Genomic DNA, 20,460 nt, shown 5'->3' with positions numbered 1-20,460 from the left:
CCCCGGGTTCTGGGTCGGAAGGTCCATCGAGTCAACCTGGCGGCCTTCCTGGGAATCCACCGGGCCGTGTCTGGAGCGAACCTGGTCCCGATGTCGACGAGCCGTTTCTCCCGGAGTCTCGATGACTAAGATTCTTGAGCCCATATTGGACGTGACCGTGCCTGGTGACAACCTTTCGGCTTTAACAAAGTTCTGGACCCATACTTCTGCTGCGAGGTCCCCGGATGCTCTCCTTTTATTCACATTGTCATGCAACACGGGGCGTGATTGTACACATATATCCAAGCGTGACCGAATTTGGTACCCTAGAAGTAGTTCTCCGGGGATGTACCACCTGGTAGGGGCGTACTGCGGTAGTTGATGAGGAATTATGCCAGCTTTTCTTCTAAATCTCCCTTTTTCATCCTTGCGAGGCCGTTCTTAATCGTTCCAACGGCGCGTTCCGCCAGCACGTTAGAGGGGGGTGGTATGGTGCACTGCGGAGACGGCATACATTGTTACTGTTCATGAAGTTTTCGAAGTGATGGCTTATAAACCAACACCCATTGTCTGTAACTACCGTTTTTGGGAATTCAAATCTGCTAGATATCTCTCGAAGTTGGTTTACTGTTGCTTCGGCAGCAGGGTTGGGCAGTATCGCGATACAAATGTATCGCGATATTATTTCAGAAATACATTTCGTATCTGTATTTCTGTATCGCGATACATTTTTTGCACCAGTATCTGTATTCCTGTATCGAAATACATTTCGATACAGGAATGTATTTCCTGTATCGAATACATTTCGATTGTTTCTTTGTATCGCGATACAATCAGGATGAAATGTATTTCGTTACATTTCTTGAAAAATACCCCCCCCCCCCCAAAAAAAAAAAAAAAAAAACAAGTGCGAACGTATTTTTTTTTTTTTTTACTTTTGAGGGCACCAAAGTCAAGAAAATGCTGGTGCATTGTTACTATGCTGATCGAGGTTCCTTTTGATTCTGCAAACTATTTTTCTATGTGTACTCTTCTCTCTTCTGAGAAGTGTTGCGTAGTCGGAAACTCGAACCAGGTGGCATGCCAGGAGTGGAGTCAGAGCATCTTCTGCCGCAGGTTCTTAAGTAGGGATTTCTTGAGTCATTGTTTGCTGGCATCCAATGCCCGCTGCTAACTGTCTCTCTCGCCTCAGCGTACAGAGTACACCCAGCCGGCAAAGCTGAGTCACATTCCGTTGCAGCACGAGCCTGGCGGTGGTCGACTTGAAATAGCAGGAAGACTCACGCTGTGAAGTTCAACACATATTCGAATGCATCTGGGGCTGCGCCCGTAACATTTCACGGCTCAAGGGTATACGTCATCAGCCGACGTGAACGCGACCCGCTGCTCTGGTGATCCGAAACCCAGAACGAGGCCAGAAGTGACCTTGCTGTGCCATCCCAGACTACGTTCCCGCGACTCGTCTCGAAAATGCCGTTTCTCGGACAGCTCGCACCTTTGCCGGCAATATCAGCTCGCTATCCACGAAATCTCTGTTTGGATAATGCTAGGAAAAACTTGAGGACTGCAATCCGTGCGTTGGTGGCGGAGGGTCGGTAGTAAGGAACTACAAAACAGGGATGCTATCGTATCGTTTTTTTAACCGTAACAGAAGATAAGACATGTATATTCCAAGATGCTTCAGGTGGTCCACTATTCTCAAAAATTCCCAATGACACTGCATGCACGATCTTCAACTAGGTAATCTAAAACGAAAGTACGTATTGTCCTTTCATACAGCAGCGTGGTAAAGTTTCATGTTCAAGGCCACACGTACAGATAAAGAATACTAGTTCATTCTACAGTGACATTGTGTGATCAAGGTTGACAGGATTCCCTCCTCAGACAGACAGGATATCATGGAAGGGACCGCGGTCAGTCCTTCATGGAACGTTTTTTGGGGCCCATTGAAGACTCCTTGTCGTCCGAAACCACTACCTTCAAGGCAAAGTGTCAAGCCTACAGGAAAGTAATTTCGGGATCGAAAACATCCACTTCAAACTTCAAGCTTTATCTCAGTTGGCGTCTCGAAAAATTTGGAAAATGTATACGCCTCGCAAGTGGGCTCATTTTCGTCTTCTGCACATGAGAAAGGAAGTAGCGGTGACGTCAGAACGCCGAGTCCTGATTGGCTGATCGCGACCCCCTATTGAGCGTCGTCTGCTCCTATGCAACGTCGTCTGCTCGCAACATCGTCTGCGTCTGTCTTACCTTTCCTGCGACTTTCGGAGCGAACTCGACTTCGCCTTTAAGGGAGGGCAGACGAAATAACTCGAGCGGTACGTTGTTTTGGTCTAACAACTAGCAGACGCGCATCAAGGAGGGAAGTCAAAGGACTCACTGGCGAGGTGTCCCGGGGCGCTGAGGTTTGTTTGCTTAGTGTCCGCAAGTTCCCTCCCAAATACTTTTTACCTCCATTCGTGTGCGGCGAGACCCCTCACTCTTTTAACGGCGCCGGTGGGTTGGCGCAGTTAACGTCGTCTGCTTTACGTCTGCTAGTCAAAGCGATGGCTGCTTTACCTTTCCTGCGTCTGTCGGAGATTCGCCGCTTCTTCACCGGCGAGAGTCACCGTTGCCTCGGGAAACAAGGAGATAACAAGAGGAAGAAATTGACCTTTTAATCTAAAATTGAGGTCAGCGATCAAAGTATAACACGGGAAGGGTTCACAAGGGTCGCGCGGGCATATTCCATTCAGCACGTCAGCCGGTCGTGGGCAGACGGTCGCCGAGTCGCGGAGTGCCTGCTAGGCCTAACTGCCCAGCTCGTTTGGTCGCGTTCGGTAGAATCGTCGCCGTTGGAGCTTTTCCCCGGTGTCTGTGGATCCAGCGTTCTTGTTCGTCGTGCTCTGTTTCAAGTAATTTTTACTTTTTTTTTGCTGCTTGAAGTCAGGACGCGTGAGAAGCTCACGTAGAAAAATAAACGTCCGTGGGTCGTCGCGACCGCGACGCTGTCGGCCATGCTGACTTGATCGTAAGAAGTGCGTAAGACAGCTTCGGAGCTGTCGTAGGATTTCGCCGTAACCTGCGCAAAACTTACGAAAATTTCGTTTCGTGAATACGAATTTGTTCTTAAGTTTTGTCTTACGCACATTTTTGGCGTAAGATCGTTTCGTGAATCTGGCCTCTGCACTTCCGAAAGTCGCAGGAAACGTAAGACAGACGCAGACGACGTTGCGAGCAGACGACGTTGCAAAGAAGCAGACGACGCTCAGATAGGGGGGCTCGATCAGCCAATCAGGGCTCGGCGTTCTGACGTCACCGCTACCCCCTGCGCAAGGAGCAGACGAACTTGCCCTCCGCATTGCACTATCAGTATTTTTGTATTTGTATTTCTGCCCTCTCTAAAATGTATTCCTGTATTTGTATTTCCAAATACTTTTTGCCTCTTTTTAAAATGTATTTCCGATACGTATCGCGATACATTTTTACAGATGTATCATAGTATCAGTATTTTAGCTACTATTTTAATGTATTCCAGTATTTGTATTTCCAAATACATTTGAGTATTTCTGCCCAACCCTGTGAATCAGCAGTAGTGATTCGCATAATAGAAACTTTCATCCACTTCGAGTGTGAGTCAATAACAATTAACAGTCTTTTGTCGTGAATGGGCTCCGCCAAGTCTATATGCAGTATCGACAATCTTTCGTTTCTGGCCATTTCACTGTTGAGCACTTGGGGGGCATTGGGGCGGCTTTTAAGCACTCTTGACAGTACTGCTCAGTGGTTCCACCTCACTGTCAAGTCCGGGCCACCAGAACGACGACCGATCCTTCCTCTTCATGGCAGCGATCCCATGATGTGATTCGTGTAGCAGTATCAGAATCTCCTGGCGGCCCTTGGTTGGGACCACGAGGCGCTGGCCAGAGTAGAGTAACGCCTGGTACACAGACAATTCGAGCTTCCTGTAAAAGTACGGTTGCAAGAACGACCAACTTTCTGGCAACACATCGGGTCAGCCGTTTTGAACATACTTCATGGTTTGTAACAACGTGACGTCCGTTTTTGTCAGGCCTTTCAATCGCTGTGCGGAAATAAAGGTGTTATCTACCTGGGTCATCGTTAACACGTATTCTGGAAAGCTCTTCCCGTAGTGGCCCATGCTGGGGCATTGGCAGGCGACTCAATGCATCGGCGTTCGCGTTTTGTTTCCCTGGCCGAAATCCAATACTGTATAGAAAATCGCTCAGCAGCAAGGCCCACCGTTCAATCCTCCCGGATGCCAGCAGCGGAATTGGCCGGTCTTCCAGTAGCAGGCCTACCAATGGCTGATGATCCGTGACTAAGATAAATCTGCGGTTCAATAGATTGCCCGGAATTCGGTGACGCCAAATACTAAAGCCAGGACCTCCTTTTCCAATTGTGAATAATTTTTGTCCGCTGGCGTGAGCGTTCGAGACCGAGACGTTATCGACTCATCGATACCTTGAGCTTTGTGCGACAGCACGGCTCCCACTCCGGTGGTTGACGCGTCAAATTTTAATCTGAGAGGCATGTCAGGGTCGAAAAATGTTGGGACCGACGACGTCAGCAAGACCGCTTTCGCCCTTTTCGCGGCTTCCTCTTCCCGCGGCTCCTAGCGCCACTTTTGATATTTCCCGAGCAGCTCGTATAACGGTGCCAAAAAGGTAGACATAATGGGAAGAAACCGGGGGTAATATGTCAGCAGCCCCAGGAAAGAGCGCAGCTCGGTTACATTTGTGGGTTTTGGTGCCTCTCTGATAGCTTACAATGCCTTCTCCATCGGGTGTTGGCCTTCTTTGTCAATCCTATGGCCCATGTAAGTGATGTCTGGTTTCCTGAACTGGCCATTTCGATCGCCGAGGCTTGACACCCATTTCCCGGAAACGCTGCAGCACACGCCTTAAATTGTCGGTTCCTTGTTGCTCTGCCACTAGCTAGAGCATCGTCTAAGTGCACCTGTACTCCCTGTAGTCCTGCCAATATGCTTTCCATCTTCCTTTGAAAGATCAACGGCGCCCAGGCACTTCCAAAGGGAAGACGCTTAAAACAAAAAAGCCGTCGGTGCGTGTTGATAAGCGTTAGTTTCCTAGATTTTTCGCCTAGTTTTACCTTGGTGTAGGCGTCTCGGAGTCCTGATGTGCTGAATATTGACCCGCCTCGCAGCGAAGCAAACAGACCCGCTGATCGGTAAAGGATATTTTTTGGTATTGCATGCCACGTTTGCCGCCGGGGTTGCCCAGTCAAAATCGGGCTCCCCATTCAGAATGACTGGCAGGTGAAAGCACTCTCGACTTTATTAACCGATCTATCCCCTCGGAGCCTTTTTCGCAAAGAGCGTAAGGTACTAGCCCTGCCTTTATAAACTTGGGCACAGCCGCGTTTTTCTCGTGCAGGTATACTGGTGCTCCCTTGATGGTCCCCAGCCCAAGCTCAAATAGGTCTCTGTACTCGATCGTAAGGTTTCCTGCGCCGTCCGGTGGTGCTGGAACGACACTTGACACTGTGGGGTCGAGCAAGCTCAACTTTTGAACCACTTCTCGACCGCAAAGGCCTAGTTCCTTGCAATCCACAACCACCAGTGACGCCGGTGCGATGACGTCTTGAATGGCCGCTCTCATGTGTAGCTCCCTGAGAACAGGTAGCTTCCCCAAGTAGCACCGAAGTCGCAGTTTGCTTTCGGACAGCGCCGGCCAACGCTCCTTGTGCTGATGGGAAACCTCATGCGAAATAACACAAATGGGGGAGCCAGCGTCCTCTTGCATAGTAAGGGGCACACCATCCCAGCAGATCTGTCTTTCGACGGGAGGCTCGAGTCTTGTATTTTTACAGGAGTGTACACAGAAGACAAGTCCAATTCTTCTTCGCTTTCCACTTTGGCTACGGCTGCTACTGCTGTCTTCTGTCGACCGGGCGACGAAAACTCTTTTTTTTTTTCCTTTGGACTTCTTTGCAAAATGCCCTTGTCGGCCGGATCTGAAGCACTTGACAAACGTTTGGCGGCACATCTCCCGTGAATGGGATCTGTTCCCGCAACGCTCGCATTTGTTTTTCATCGACTGTTCAAACTTTATTTTCCGGTCAACCGATTTTCCCGCCATTCTGTTTAACTCGGCTTCGGTCTTCACCTCGTTCTGTTTCATACTCTTTACCTCTCTGGTGGCTATTTCGGTCGCGGTCGCCAAATCTTCAGTCTTTTGCCATGCGAGATCTCGCTTTGACAATAGCTGCCGTTGAATCATCTGATTTCGCACTCCACAAATAATACGGTGCCTTAGCATTTGGTCTATGCTGCCGCCGAAATTGCAGTTATCAACTATTTTCCGCAGTTCCTCGAAGAAGTCTTTTACAGACTCGCCTTCTTGCTGCTGACGGTTGAATAATATGTAGCTCTGCGCGATTTCATTCGGCAGTTGAGCGTAGTGTTGACTGAGAATTTCTACAAGTTCTTTGTACGCTAGTTTTTTTATCTTCCGTGGGGCATACAATCTTTTTAATACATCAATCGTCCGGAAGCCCAACGCAGCCATCAACAACGCTCGTTTCCTCTTGTCTTCCGTAATCTCATTGCCCTCAATATAGGCTTCCACTTGAATTCAATACGTATCCCACTTATCTCGAGTTTCTTCGAAGGAGGGAGCTTGAAACACCGTCGTCGTCGTCGCAGTTGTTATTGCTGTAGTGGCCCGCTTGTGCCCGTCGTTGCTTGCGTTCACCTCGACGCAACTGTTACGTTTTCGTCCGTCGCATAGGCGGTCTCCGCTGCGCGCTAGGATAAACCACTCTGGTCGGTTTCCAGTGCATAACAAAAGTTTATTCCCACGAGCCCCAAAGGCACAGCCCGCACTTGGGGGCGTCACAACAAAAGTGTGTTATCGCTTGATAACAACAAGTAACATCTGAATAAGTAACCTTGGCGGATTCCACCGGAATGATGACGCTGCAAACTACCATGACAACCAAAGAAACTAACTTGGTGATCCGGCTAGGTCTGCTCCAATATAAATGACCAGCTAACGCAATACCCATCTTCGACAAGTATGTTTGTTAAAGAAACCCACATCACTAACAAGCAGTGCCTGTTCTGCAAATTAAATGACCACCTAGATACGGTGATGATGATGCCAGTAAAGCCATGTTTCAGTGGCACGAGAAATAAAAAAAAGCGTTCGGCATTCTCGTCTAGTACACGCGCTGGAACGATGTTCCATGTTTTTCAGGAGATTTCAAGTTCTCCAAGCTGAACCTGAAGGACGCATACCCTACCAGCAGGTTGAAAATTGAGCCTGAGTCCCAAAAGCTTGTTACCATCAATACTCCAATAATCTTTTTAAATGCGCCATACAACAATTCAGAGTGACCTCAGCTACTGCGATCTTTCAGAAATAAATGACAAACCTCCTGCAGGACATGACCCCTCGTCGGTATTTCGACGGTATTTTGGTGACAGCCGCTATGACGAAGGCCGCCTGGAGAAGCTGGAACGAGTACTCGTGCGTCTGGATGGAATAGGACTCAAACTTAAATTGGAAGGATGTACATTCGTTTTCCCCGAAGTTGAGTAACTGGGTCATATTTTCAAAGCGGGAGGACTGAGACCAACGCAACGAACGTTTGATCCCCTTATGAATGCTGCTCGATCAGTTGACCTCAAGAAGCTCTAAAGCTACTTAGGCTTATCAGCTACTACCGCCATTTTCTTCCCAACCTGTCAACAGTTCTTTTACCGCTGTATCACCTTCTCAATGCTAACGAAAAGGCTCGAGGTACACCTAAGCACTTCTTATGAGCTGTGAATGCAAAAGCACGCACGCCGCTCTCCGCTCTCTTCTTTAATCTGTGACGTACAACGCGCTGACATTGGGCGTGGCACGACGGAGCCGCTGCCTCGAGGACACGCAGCGCCATCGGCTGAGAGATCGTTAAACTGTCATGTGCCTTGTGGCGCGAGCAAGGAACAGACAGCAACGTAGTTCCCAGCAGAACGAACCACTTGGATTATTCCATGCGCCGTATACGCACAGTACAACGGATAAGAGGCAGCAAACCCGGGCATGTGTACAGGTCTGTAAGCATGATAGGTCAGTGAAAACACAACAGTGCTATAACACATTGAGGATGACACCACACAAACTGACACGGAGCGGCCAATGGGAGCATCGTCGACGCGCGCAAGCCAATGGGACCGAAGCAGAAAATTCATCAGCTTAACTCCGCTCCTATTGGGATCGCGGAAACTAGGTGCCGTTTTCGCGCTTCGAACTGATGACGTCGGCTTGCTCCATGGGGCAGTTAATGCTTTCGCATTAAGAATGGCGAAGGCAGGAAGCATATGATAAATAATTGAAGATGAGTAACGAGTTCTTGACATCTGCTTAAGTGCTTCAACACTTCAATACAAGAAAGGTTGTCATCTTCAGCTGTGATGCATATTCTTGTGGATTTGGTGGTGTCCTCACTCATCGAGACTCAAGGGAAGAGGACTGCCTCATAGCCATCACCTCCAGTAGCCTCCAGCGAGCTAAGTTAAACTACACACTCTAAAATAAGCCCGTGCGTCTACTTTTCCGCACAATACTCGGAGAGCCAATCGCCGCAACTTACGGAGGCAGCTCAGCGAATGCCGATGCCGAAACATATGTTTAGACGAAAAAATGCAGTCTGAGTTGCGACATTAAGCAATGCAAGCGTGACGTTTTGTATTGGTTAATAGCACAACTCAGGCTGCGTTTTTGGGTCTCAATATATGTTTCGGGCATCGCCCTTTGCTGAGCTACCTCTATAAGTTGCGGTGATTGGATCTCCGAGTGTTGTGCGGAAAAGTAGACCCACGGGCTTTTTTCAGAGTGCAGCCGGCTCGAGAAAAAAGCTTCGACGTTTGTCTAAAAAGTGCAGAAGGTTTACCAGTACCTCTGTGGCAATATGTTTGAAGCTACCCCTGTTTACACACATCTCCTTGGGCTCCAAGGTACGAAAAAAATCCATCCCAAATAAAAAAAATCACTATGAGTATTACGCTGGGCTCGGACGCTATCAACGTATATGAACTACAAGCTGGTATATCCGCCCGGCTCAAGCAATGTTAACGCCGGTGCCTTAAACCTTTTGCCGTAGACGAATTCCATGCTTCAAGACCAGCGGATGCTTTAATCTTGAGGGGAGAGGGGAGGCGTACTCCGAGTTCTCTCTGCTGCAGTTGTTACCCAGGATACCGGAAGCGACCCAGTATTGTCACGAGTGAGATTCCATGCGGTCTCCCATCAACCTTCCGGGAGGACCACAGTGGTTGCCGTTTCAAACTAAGCTGAGTGAACACAGCGTTCCGGAAGACTTCTTTCCCTGGGGATTAAGAGTGTGTGTTCCAAAAAATCTGCAAGACTAACTGTCCAAAGCCATCCAGGACTGGAGAAGATGAAGGACATCGCACGCAGCCATGTCTGGTGAGATGGACAAGAGAACATCACCACAAATGTTTAATATTGCCGTGAAGGCCAACAACATCACCGTTCCAATCAAAAAGTCGAGTCGACACCATGGACATTCACAGAACGACCGTCCTCCCGACTACATATTTATTTTGGTAGACCATTTCACGGTCATTGCTACCTGTGTTGGTGGGCTCATCTTTAAAGTAGGGTGAAGCTATTCCGGAATTTTCAGCCTCTGCTGATGCTACAATAGGGTGCCTCTGCAATTTCAACAGTTTGGTTGCAGAAAACGGTTTATCTTTAGTAAACAACCAAAAAAAATATTTTTTTTTGGCCGCAACGGATTTTGGCGTATGCTGATGCTGCCTTATCACCCAGCATCCAACGGAGCCGCAAAACAAATTGTACAAACGTTTAGTGGAATGCTGAGGAAGGCATTTTCTGAAAATTTGAAGACCGAGATTGATCGGTTGCTTCTCCTATGCAGAAATGCGACCCTACCCTATTGATAATAACACTTAGCCCTGACGTGTTATGGGACCTCCTCAACGCTTCACACCTCTTCAGCCCTTCAAACCCCTTCACTTTTCCAGAAACCGTCATCCCGTCAACCCTTTAGGCGCCAAATGATTGTGAACCATAGACCAAAGAGCAATTTAAAAGTTTATTGGAAATTTACATGCATGTTGTAACTCAAAAAGGCGATAAGAGCCAACGGTTGCTCAAACCTAGGCACAAGCAGCTGTAGACGAAATCGATCAAACCAGATAGGAAAAACAAACTTTTTTGTCCCAAAATTTATATCTCAATGTACTCACAATGTCGCTGAGTAAATTCCTGAGATGCACAATAGCACAGAAACACACTGTCAGTAGCGCGTTTAGCGAAAACCACGAACGCGGAACCAACATCCGACGCCATTGAGAAATCCTCAGCAGAGTCCCGGTGTTGTCTCTGGCGTCTTTTTTGCTCGCTGGATATTTGGAAGCCGGACGGACGAAGAATTACGAAGAACTGCGAAGAACAGGACACTGAAAGGCCTTCTTGATCCGCACACCCAGCTGCTCTTGAAGGTAGGTCCCACGCATTAGAAGGGGAAGCTGACACTGAGCGTCCGTTCGTTGTTGTGCCTTTAGTCTGCGCTCGTTGACGGAGGAAAAACAGGGCGACCAGGTTCTGGCAAAGGATGTATTTCGACTGACTAAACAGGTTTTCTTCAAACAAAAAGCAAATCGTGCCCCTCCCAACTTTTCCACGCACCTTGTTTCCGTTGTAAGCAAGGACTTTGCGACGAGAAATACTGGGGAAAGGCGGAAACTAGGAAAGCTAAAGAAAAAAAACAACACAACAGGTTTTTTTTGTTTTTGTTTTTTTTGTTTTTTTGCACGCGCGCCCGTTTTATTTTTGCTGGGACCGTGCCACGACGGCAAGGGACGGGGAACGTCTCCTCAATTTCAAGACCTCGACGCGCAACCCAATTCAAAATGGCGAAGCGGCTTCCTCGGCTGAAAAGATCCTGAAGGGTTACGTGATCTCTCCCACAGAGCCGTTAAAACCATTTTGAGGGGTGTTGAGGTCGTGGAAAGGAGTGGGACAGACCCCACAAGCCTCTCAAAAAGCTAAAACGGATCCTTTACGAATTCGTATAGGGTACGTCAGGCCCTTTAAACAATTTTGATGGACGTCTCAAATACATCAAACGTTTTTGATGGGTACGTCAAAACATTTTATAAATTCTGGCGAGTCCAATAGACGGATTTTCAACAAGGTACTGAATGACCTTTATAAATATGCGTAGAGGTTGACCAGTTTAACTCATATCATTCTATGGGACAGAATACCTACCTATATCAAAACTTGTCTCCCCGTATTCATACCGGAACTGTATGCGTACGTAACCTGCATGCCTATAGATTTTCCTCTATGCACCCAGGTGCGCCTCTTCAAAGGATGGCATAAAGCTACGAAGCAGAAACCGCTTAAAAAGAGTGATCTACAACCGACAGAAAGAAAAACGAGATTATCAATAATAAAATGTGCGACGAAAATTAGAACGAGAAAGTATGGATATTTGACTTCTATTATTTTAATGAATATATCATACCGGTACACCACACTAACTTTTACCTCAGACTTGTTTCTTTTCCGAGTGCGTCTTTGCTGATATGGCTGTAAAGTTGGAAAGGGGTGTTACTTTGACACTTCAATCACATACCCTCGTTCGTTCTTTAAATGCCCCTAAAGTTATCAGGGCCACGGCAAAGGGGTACAGAGAAGTCTGTGTAAATTTCTACGCACGTCTTTTTTTTTTTTTTTTGCTTTAAAACCTTGAGCATCTGCTCAGAAGAGCGAAACGGCCAATAACTCAGAATATATCTTAAATTCAACGACAATAAGTATTGTGTAGTTATTGAAATTGCATGCGAATAACATGTTAAAATTTTTCACGTCGTATCTACTCTATAAATCTATAAAACGAACAATAATAACCGGTTTTTCCCATCCACGACAATGACATTTGGCGTCTTGTCATAGCGCTCTGGTGGTAGAACGTGTTCGACTGTGCCAGCGTTCTAAAAACAAAATTTAGCAAATCCAGAATTCAAATTGATTAGTGATCAGACATATATTTATCAAAATAATATACATACTGCCTTGTAATCCCCCAAGGCCTAATGTATCTAGATATAAAGACATACGAATATCTGTACACCTAAATGAAATTGGAATCTCGACTCCGTCCTAAACCCAGGAAAACCAAAACTTTCACCGTCACTGCGTAGTTTTTGGGAAATCTGGAGATTTTTGTCCGAGATTAAAACTGTAGATATGTTAGTTTTGTTTGCCTTATACACGTTTAGATTTTTTAAGAGCTCATGCAAATGAACATTGAATATGAGATACTCGCAGAGGGAATATGCCAAGTGAGATTTCAAAATTCCATTGGGTATACCTGTATGACATACTGGCCTGACGGTACAGCAGTAGTTATAGACCACCGGTACGTGGTTATAGGCAACCGGTACGTTATACCGGTCAACAATATAAATATACCGGTACCGGTACGAGGGAACCGGCCGCTTAGCTATATGATTTATTGTTCCCTGTATCCCTTTACCAGCGTACCTGTATCTCTTCACAGGCGACCACCAAACCCCTGTGGGGGGCCGGTATACGATACCGGGTGACCTGTACCTGTTTACCGGAAACCGGTATTTGTATGGGGGTGACCGGTAGGTTATAACGGTGACCAGTACGAAGCTGTATGTAACAGTATAAAGAAGTACAGGGATTATCAGTGGGGAAAGCTCGCTCGCATGCAGTAGTTCAGCCAAGATGCTCATGGGCAGGAAGCTAAAGAAAACCCTAAACCTGATGTACACGGACATACGGAAGGAAGTACTTTTGAGGCAGTTCAAACAAAAGCTACGCTGTGATCAAGGACCGCGCGAAGGAGCACTTCAGCTCGGGCAGACTCTTTTTGCCCGATATTTCAAGAGAGGTTCTCGTGGATTCATAGAGTTATGCTGCAGCCATCAAGTTTGTCAACAGTACAATTAAAACTCAGTAAGGTTACTCGTTGTGACCGCCATGGTGATCATTTTCAAGAGCGACTTCTTTCACACGGGTCAACAGGAAACAAACTGCACGGGTTCGACATGTTTTCCGGTGAACAAGGTGCAGCACGCACGACATAGTGTTCTGGAGTCAGATTCGTCGGCTAAAAGTTTTTTTAAGAAAACGTTCTAAGAACACTGCAAGAAAATGTCCACATCCTCTGTCTGCAACTCAGAGAAGTACAGTGATCCGGTACAATAAACTAACGAGAAACTCGGTGAAACTTTATCACCAAAAATTTAGAGCTTAATATGATATTTGCTTTGAGTTTTAGGAGTCAAGAAGTTTGCAAACTGTAATATTAAACAGGAGAGGAGCCTTATGATGATGCCAGTTAAACCACGCTTTGGTGGTTCGTGGAATAATGAAGTCTTTGTTATAATTGTAAAGTACACGCTCTGGAACGATGCCCTATGTTCTTTCCTTCACCAGGCTTCCTTGGGTAACTTCATAACAGTTCCTAACTGTTCTACGTTTGTCACATGCATCACAGAAAGAAAACAATTGAAAGATAGCAATCCTTACTTTCGGCGCACGATGCTTAATTATTGTACAAAGGATTGCAAGAGCGCAAAGAAGCTGAATTGTAAACATTATTCAAAATGATTTGAAACAGTAATGTCCGACCCACGCTGCATAGCAATGCTTAAAAAAGAACTAAATCTGATGCGAGAAAGCAATTTCTAACAAAACAAGTGCTACAGTTTTCTTTCAATGCAACTGACAACAATAAAGTGGACCATGCTAAAGACTACTAGAAACGGCATATTCATCGTGTGCTCGTCATGTGCTTGCAAAAGTGAACTGAAATGGGTTGCCGCGCTAGATCGTCAGTTGACGGCGGTTTCAAGCTCGTTCGCCTTTTCCTCTTTTTTGGATCTGTCCTGTGTCTTCTCTGTTTTCTTCGTCATCTTTCTCTTGCGCTTTGAAAGGTAATAAATTATAGTAAGCGCCATAACCCTCCTCCCCTCGCGAATACTTCAGTTATCAGAAAGGTCCAAAACCCAGTTTAGGCACAACAAAACACAGACACAAAAACAGACAATTTCAAGACGCCTTCTTCGCGCTTGACTGAATCCGGGGGCTGTAAATCACTCATGAAAACACAAAAATTCAGTAATCTAGCACTTTTTCGAGGAGCTTGATTCCCATTGGCTCGTAGCGTTGGTAGCTTTCATACTTCAGATAAAGCCGAACGTACCATTATAAAGTCCTACAAGCAGCATTGTAAGAAGCAGAATTCTTTTAAAGTTTTGATTAAAGCATACTCCTAACACATTCGCCTCATTAAGATATTCAAACTTGTCTTAATCATTCTGCTAAACTGGTGGTACATATAGGCGTGTAGTGTGCGCGAAGCATTCAAAACCTCCCAAAGCTACCCGTAACAAAGCAAAACAAATTCTAACGCAGGTGTAATGCACACAGGACACATTCTGTGAACCCCAGATTGGTTGTAACAAGCGTACACACGTAGAACGGCTGCAAATAGTCGATTTGTTTTTATCAATACACAATCATCAAAGGACTACCCGGGTTTCTCAGAATGATGAGGGCAGGATGTTTTGCTAAGTTGGTTTTTAGGTTAGTGACAGAATTAAGATGCTTTCGTACGTGTCCTGGGATAGATCAACGCACACACAAAGTGAACGTCAGGATTAAAGACTAGTCCTTTTTCATCATTTTATATTCTAGTAGCTGTTTAATAATCCATTTCTGTGCAGCTAAATTGATACTGGACAGTATGAACGCCACCGAAGATCCATGCACTGATTTCTATGCCTACGTGTGTGGAAACTGGACAAACTCCCACAAGATTCCTGATGACAAGGCAATCCTAGGATATCATCACATCCTTACTGATAAAGCCGAGGAGGACATAAAACGTATGTTTCCCTTATAGTATTCACTTCACCCTCTTTTTATAGCTATGAGGATGGGTTGTGATGATCACCATTTATTGGATTTCATTTCTTTGCCACAAAATACCGATACACTCTATGAAGACAAAAGTAGTGGCGGAAGTCGTGTCTTTTTATATTCACGCGAACAATTATTATACCAAGTAGCGATATAATATTTGTACAACATACAATGTAAGATCTTAAAACGTAAGATCAATTGCTGTTTTCAGGGTATCGCAGTGCTTACCCAATGGAGATATCTGCCTCGGGCGCAATTTAGTCGTCTTCTTCCGCTCATCTTTCATTTTCCACTCACACTACAAACCGGCATTGTGTGAATATTCATGAGTGGTGTGTGGTACGATGCAGCACCTTATGTAATTTACATGGATATGTGTTGCGGACTTATACACAGACGCATATGTACGAAATGAGTAAAAACGCATTTCATGTAATTCTCATTTTATACCTCAGTCTAAGGTGTTCAATACTTATCTTGCAATTATGAATCAATTCTAAGTAGCCTAGCTTCCACTTTTCTTGTTCAGACTGCTAGCCGGCGTTTCGCTAGAGACGCGTATTTAAATTTTAGGAAAAACTTGTCTGCCAGTAGCAGGCTTCCCGAAGAACCCGTTTTTACTTCATCTTTCTAGCATTTGCTACCTTCTTCTTGTTAAGACGGATTCACGCTTCAAATTGAATAAAAGGATAATTACTGCAAAGGCTGAGGAAACCTTAGAGTTACACTGAGGGCTTACTTAGAGCCGTGAAATAAGCTGCACTTCAGATAGCTTCAGGGTAACAAGACTGCATTCATTTTGGTTTTGTCGATTATTGCTGCCAGTCATCTTAAGCTATATCTTATATCATAAAATACTGTTTTTCGCACTCAAGTTTTGGTCTACGACGGAGCAAATCAATATCGCCGGAGCATTTTGGTGCCGTATCTAAAACTTGCAAGTTTCAATTCAGAAAAGAAACTGTCGCCCATCGCACCCTCTTTGCACTATGAACCAAAATGGCGGAAGCGACAAGTAGATCGGCGAATCGTGGGCGATAATCTAAGCGTATCCTTATTGAAATAGAGAAACTTATATAACGAGCTAGCGTAGAGTGAAAAATAATAATGTAGGTGCGTATTTCGATTGAGTGGAATCACCATCCGGTGCACAAGTTTACAAATATATGCCATGAACCGTCATTCATTCCCTGTGAAGCAATAAAAAACATTATGAGGCTACCGATTTATTGAGAGTTCCGATTACCACATTTCACTAAAAGTTCATAGTTTCCTAAACCAAATAGATGATATTGAACTAAGCATGTGCCTTTTCTATTTAGATATTTTATTGAACGCCACGACTAAGGAAGATGAGCCGCAGAATGCAACTGATAAGGCTATTCGCGCCTACAAAGTCTGTGTGTGCGAAAGTACGTATCTTTGCTTTTTTTATCAAACAGTGAATTCACGATAACTTTTTTCTACACATAAATAATAGACGTTCTTGCGTATTTCACAGTGCTATATCTACGCAAACAGCTCAAGCTTGTTTAGGCCGTGTCTAACAAAAAATAAACGTAACAGGCGTACGTAGACCGAAAATTGGATGAATTGGACGGCGGTTGTTTAGGTTGTGAAATGGAGCGGGGAATTCACGTTTTGTTACAGCCTTGCAACGGGTTTGCTGGGAGGGATAAAATACGTGTTCCACCTTAAAATACATATAGACAGCTTTGTATAGACACACTTGTATTCGCAGTTATATATGGGCAGTTATATATTGGCAGTCTATATAGGCATATAGAAATATAGGCAGAGTATGATTATACTTTATATATTAATAAGAGGTGTGAGTAATGTAAAATGTTTTTTCTCAAATCGAATTTGAATTGATTAGAAGCCAAAACTTTCAATGTAAAATCCAAAGTGGATATCAAAAATGTTAATAACAAGACATGAAAACAGCATATATCAGGAGAAGAAAAAAAACTACAAGTTTATTATTCTGAAGAACACATGGAACTAGGAAAGGTTAGCGCGTCTAAAAACAGTGTTACGACAACACTCAAACGACTAGCGTAAGAAACAGCTACCGATGTGTCCACCCATTCACTCGCGGAAATGCAGCGAGCTGGATAAATTGAGGGCTGTGGCTCAAGTTTGAATTTGGTGACGTCTTACGTCACCTAGTCCTGGCACCTCGCTTAAAGCCGTGGGGGCGATGGGCTAAGGGAAGCGTTGAAGAGAGAGTGAGTAAGCAGTGGAAGCTGGTTGATGTTACGCATTTTTGAAAAACCGGAGACGGCGGGCGAAAAAAGAGACAACACACAAGGCGTCTCAAACGCAGCGACTCACTGTGTGTTGCCCCCTTTTTCGTACGCCGTCTCCGGTTTTTCAAAAATGTATAACGAAAGAGGCCGGGCTCATTATCGCATATTATATGTACTTTGATCATAATTTGCCCTATTATGGACGTTGCAACCAAGAAAACGGTCTATAGTGCACACTAATACTTACGTTGCGGGTATGTTTAGACAGCGGGAAGCTAATCAGCCCCAATGGACGTCTGGTGTCTCCGCTGAAGAGCAGACATTTGTCCGGTAAAGTCCCACTGCTAGCGTGTTGTCTTTAGTGTGCATCCCACAGATATATCACTGCACGCCGGTGTGATGCTCGGTCAGATCTAAATGTGCAGGGAAGGGGATTAAGCCCAGGCATAGCATCCTCTACACTCACAAAGCCTGGCAGTTCGACGACGGAGCCACAGGGTGTCCGGTCGCAGATTTGGAGCGCGAGGATTTGGTAGCAGAGAGAATTTCTCGAAGAACCTGGTATTCAGCGCACAGCTTTTGCAGTGGCTAGGATACAAAACATGGTTCTCAAACCCGACGAGAAAACAAACGATAACGCGAGGAACGCCAGGAGCACGAGCGGACATTTCATCACTCGGGAGAAGTATGTTTCGGCCTCTCGCCGCAGCGGGGCGCCCATCCCCTGGCTTTCCTCTCATCCGTTGTCTGCCGCTCTACCTTTTCACTTTCGGCGGCCGCGTCTCGTGGCGATCTGCCAGGCTGTGTCAGTACAGAGGAGGCTATGGCCCAGGTCAACGTGTATCCTTGCTACGTCGCGCTTGCACTCTTAGCCACCGATCCCTCATAGTGCACAAAGCTGGCTGCAGCAGGTGCTGCAAGGTTCCTGGAATTTGAAATATCAATATGCGTGGATTCTGGGTTTTCGTCGAGCGTACCCGAGAAGCCGGGAGCATGACTGCATCCTTCGAGGAGCACATGAAATGAACTATGCTTTTACGGTTCGTGTCTTAGGCGCCAGTTTCCGGGTTGAGCGGCGTCGGCGTCGGCGTATTCGCCCGTTGCATTGGGACGTTTCCCATAATTACGTCGGACGTGACGTCACGCATGACGTCACGAGGGTAATATTTCTCTCTAAATTTGGCGGGAAAATGTTTTGCTGAATTTTGAGGGAAATGGTTTCGCTTAATTGACGGTGAAACTTTTTCGACAAATTTGGCGGGAAATTTCTCGCTAATTTTAGCGGGCAAATTTTTGCGCTAAATTTAGCGTGCATATTTTTTCTAGCGGGGCACATTTTCCCCCAGTATTAAGCGGGGAATAGTTTCTGCTAACTTTAGCAGAAAAATATTGCCGCTAAATGTAGCGGGGAAATTTTTCCACTAAATTTAGTGCGAAACTTTTTCTGGTACATTTAGCGGGAAAAGTCTCCCGCTATTTTACAAAGTGATTCCTTAGTCTAGACTGCCGTATATGCATGCGTTGTTTAGATCCAACACAGGCCTGTAAGGACTAGTTCGTCATATGAACTGCGTTCCTGAATAAGACCTATGCTTTGGCCTCCGGTCCTTATATTCGATGCATCGAAATATTTACGATCTCGAATGCAGGATTGTGACAATCGAATCAAATTATTCGGACAATCATTATTCGATTCGAATTTCATACTGAAATGTGGTCACACCACTTTTTTTATTTAAAATGGGGAGATATAAATCCGGTCATTAAAATTCGGATGAGCGCATCGACAGCATGGAACACAAAAGGGCGTAAAAAACTAAATTTATGTTATTCGGCTTAATTGTATCGCAAACTTTCTATAAACATTAAGTTTTGCTCAAGATATATGTGTAACGGGCACTATTTGAATATTTTATTTATTAAACAGCTGTGGACGAGGGAAAAGAACTTGAGGACCTGCTGCAATTACTTAAGGAGAAAGGTTTGACCAAGTGGCCTATACTGAAAGGGGAAGATACACCTTATAAAGACTACAATGGGCTACTCAAGAAAACAGGCTTTTCGCAACTAATTGATTTTGAAGTGAAACGGGACGCTAAAAAAATTGAAAAATATGCGATATACGTGAGTATTGAGCACCTTTTGTCCAAACCCTCCCGATGCTTCTCAACGCTTTTTACACGCGAACAATGCCGCTCGACATGAATGCCGCATTGCAGGCGCTCGAGTTATAGGAAGTAAAACAGAACAAAGTGTTCTCAACTAACGAGTCACGTGATAGAGAACACGGAACCCCCGGAACGTGGGGGGAGGGGGTCGTCAGATCACTCTGGCGGCGCACTTGATATCCGAGAGACCGTTTTGCTATCCCCGAACATCAAGTAAACAGCGGCAAATCGCTGCCTTATTTTTTGTACGTCCCGATGGTCGCGCTATTTGTATTCGGGCTCTACCGAGTTCCGACACTTTAGAGATTTCGCGTGACCAATCACGAGAAAATGCGGCTATTGGTTTTAAAAACCACACCGACACATGCGATAGTATTGAAGATCATATACACGAAAATGGGGTAACTGTGTATTCTACGCTTGCGGAGCAGAGTACTGCCACAATCTCTTAATTTTTACCTCATGTATTACGGAGGAAGCGACCGTCGGTCATGCAGGAGACACTGCGGCCGTCACAGGAAATAGCGGTTCACCCCGCATGCGCCGTTGTGCGTCAAAAGTGCACGAGCGCGAGCTGCGTCGTCGCTTCCCGCGTCGTCAGCTCGTACACCGCCGCCATGAAACAGCCCTTGCGTTATAAAACGAACGCCATTACACACGTCTAAGTGGAACACACAATGTTCAAAGGTTCAAAAGGCCTCTTGTTTGTCAGACTTCCGAGTAAAAGCTACTTTTCGCGAACCAGGAGCGAAAAAAATATAGGCATCGGCCTTTACCTTCAAAGTTCTATAAGGCATGCAACACAGTATATAAGACGCGATCTCTTTAATTTATTTAGAAGACTACATACGGAGACTAGTATAGTACATGTCACGTGATATGTATATATATATATATATATATATATATATATATATATATATACACAAACATTCTCGTGGCGGAATTGGAGAGTCGGCTCCATCCAGATCGTTCTATCGAGCCAGATTTCTACAGTCGGATTTTCTTGGCTCCAATTCATTCTAGAGAGGCTGACTACATTAATGATATCCAATCAATCATTTAGTTTTGGGGTTTACGAGTTGGAAGCCG

At 45.4% G+C, this 20,460-nt stretch overlaps 1 protein-coding gene across 1 annotated transcript in view; it reads left to right on the top strand.

Moving 5' to 3' along the window:
- The window catches only part of LOC115317762 (endothelin-converting enzyme 1-like), a 92,704-nt gene that overhangs the window by 12,252 nt on the left and 59,992 nt on the right, over nucleotides 1-20,460 (top strand). Inside the window, exons 3-5 of the mRNA XM_040217923.1 lie at nucleotides 14,750-14,911; nucleotides 16,271-16,360; nucleotides 19,128-19,324. Of these exons, the coding sequence (XP_040073857.1) occupies nucleotides 14,750-14,911; nucleotides 16,271-16,360; nucleotides 19,128-19,324 (449 nt within the window). The remainder of the gene's footprint in view (nucleotides 1-14,749; nucleotides 14,912-16,270; nucleotides 16,361-19,127; nucleotides 19,325-20,460) is intronic.

This window comes from Ixodes scapularis, unplaced genomic scaffold, assembly GCF_016920785.2.
Source record: "Ixodes scapularis isolate PalLabHiFi unplaced genomic scaffold, ASM1692078v2 PGA_scaffold1__304_contigs__length_218370807, whole genome shotgun sequence".
In the NCBI taxonomy this organism is placed as follows: domain Eukaryota; kingdom Metazoa; phylum Arthropoda; class Arachnida; order Ixodida; family Ixodidae; genus Ixodes; species Ixodes scapularis.
This window is presented reverse-complemented; position numbering and strand designations above follow the sequence as displayed.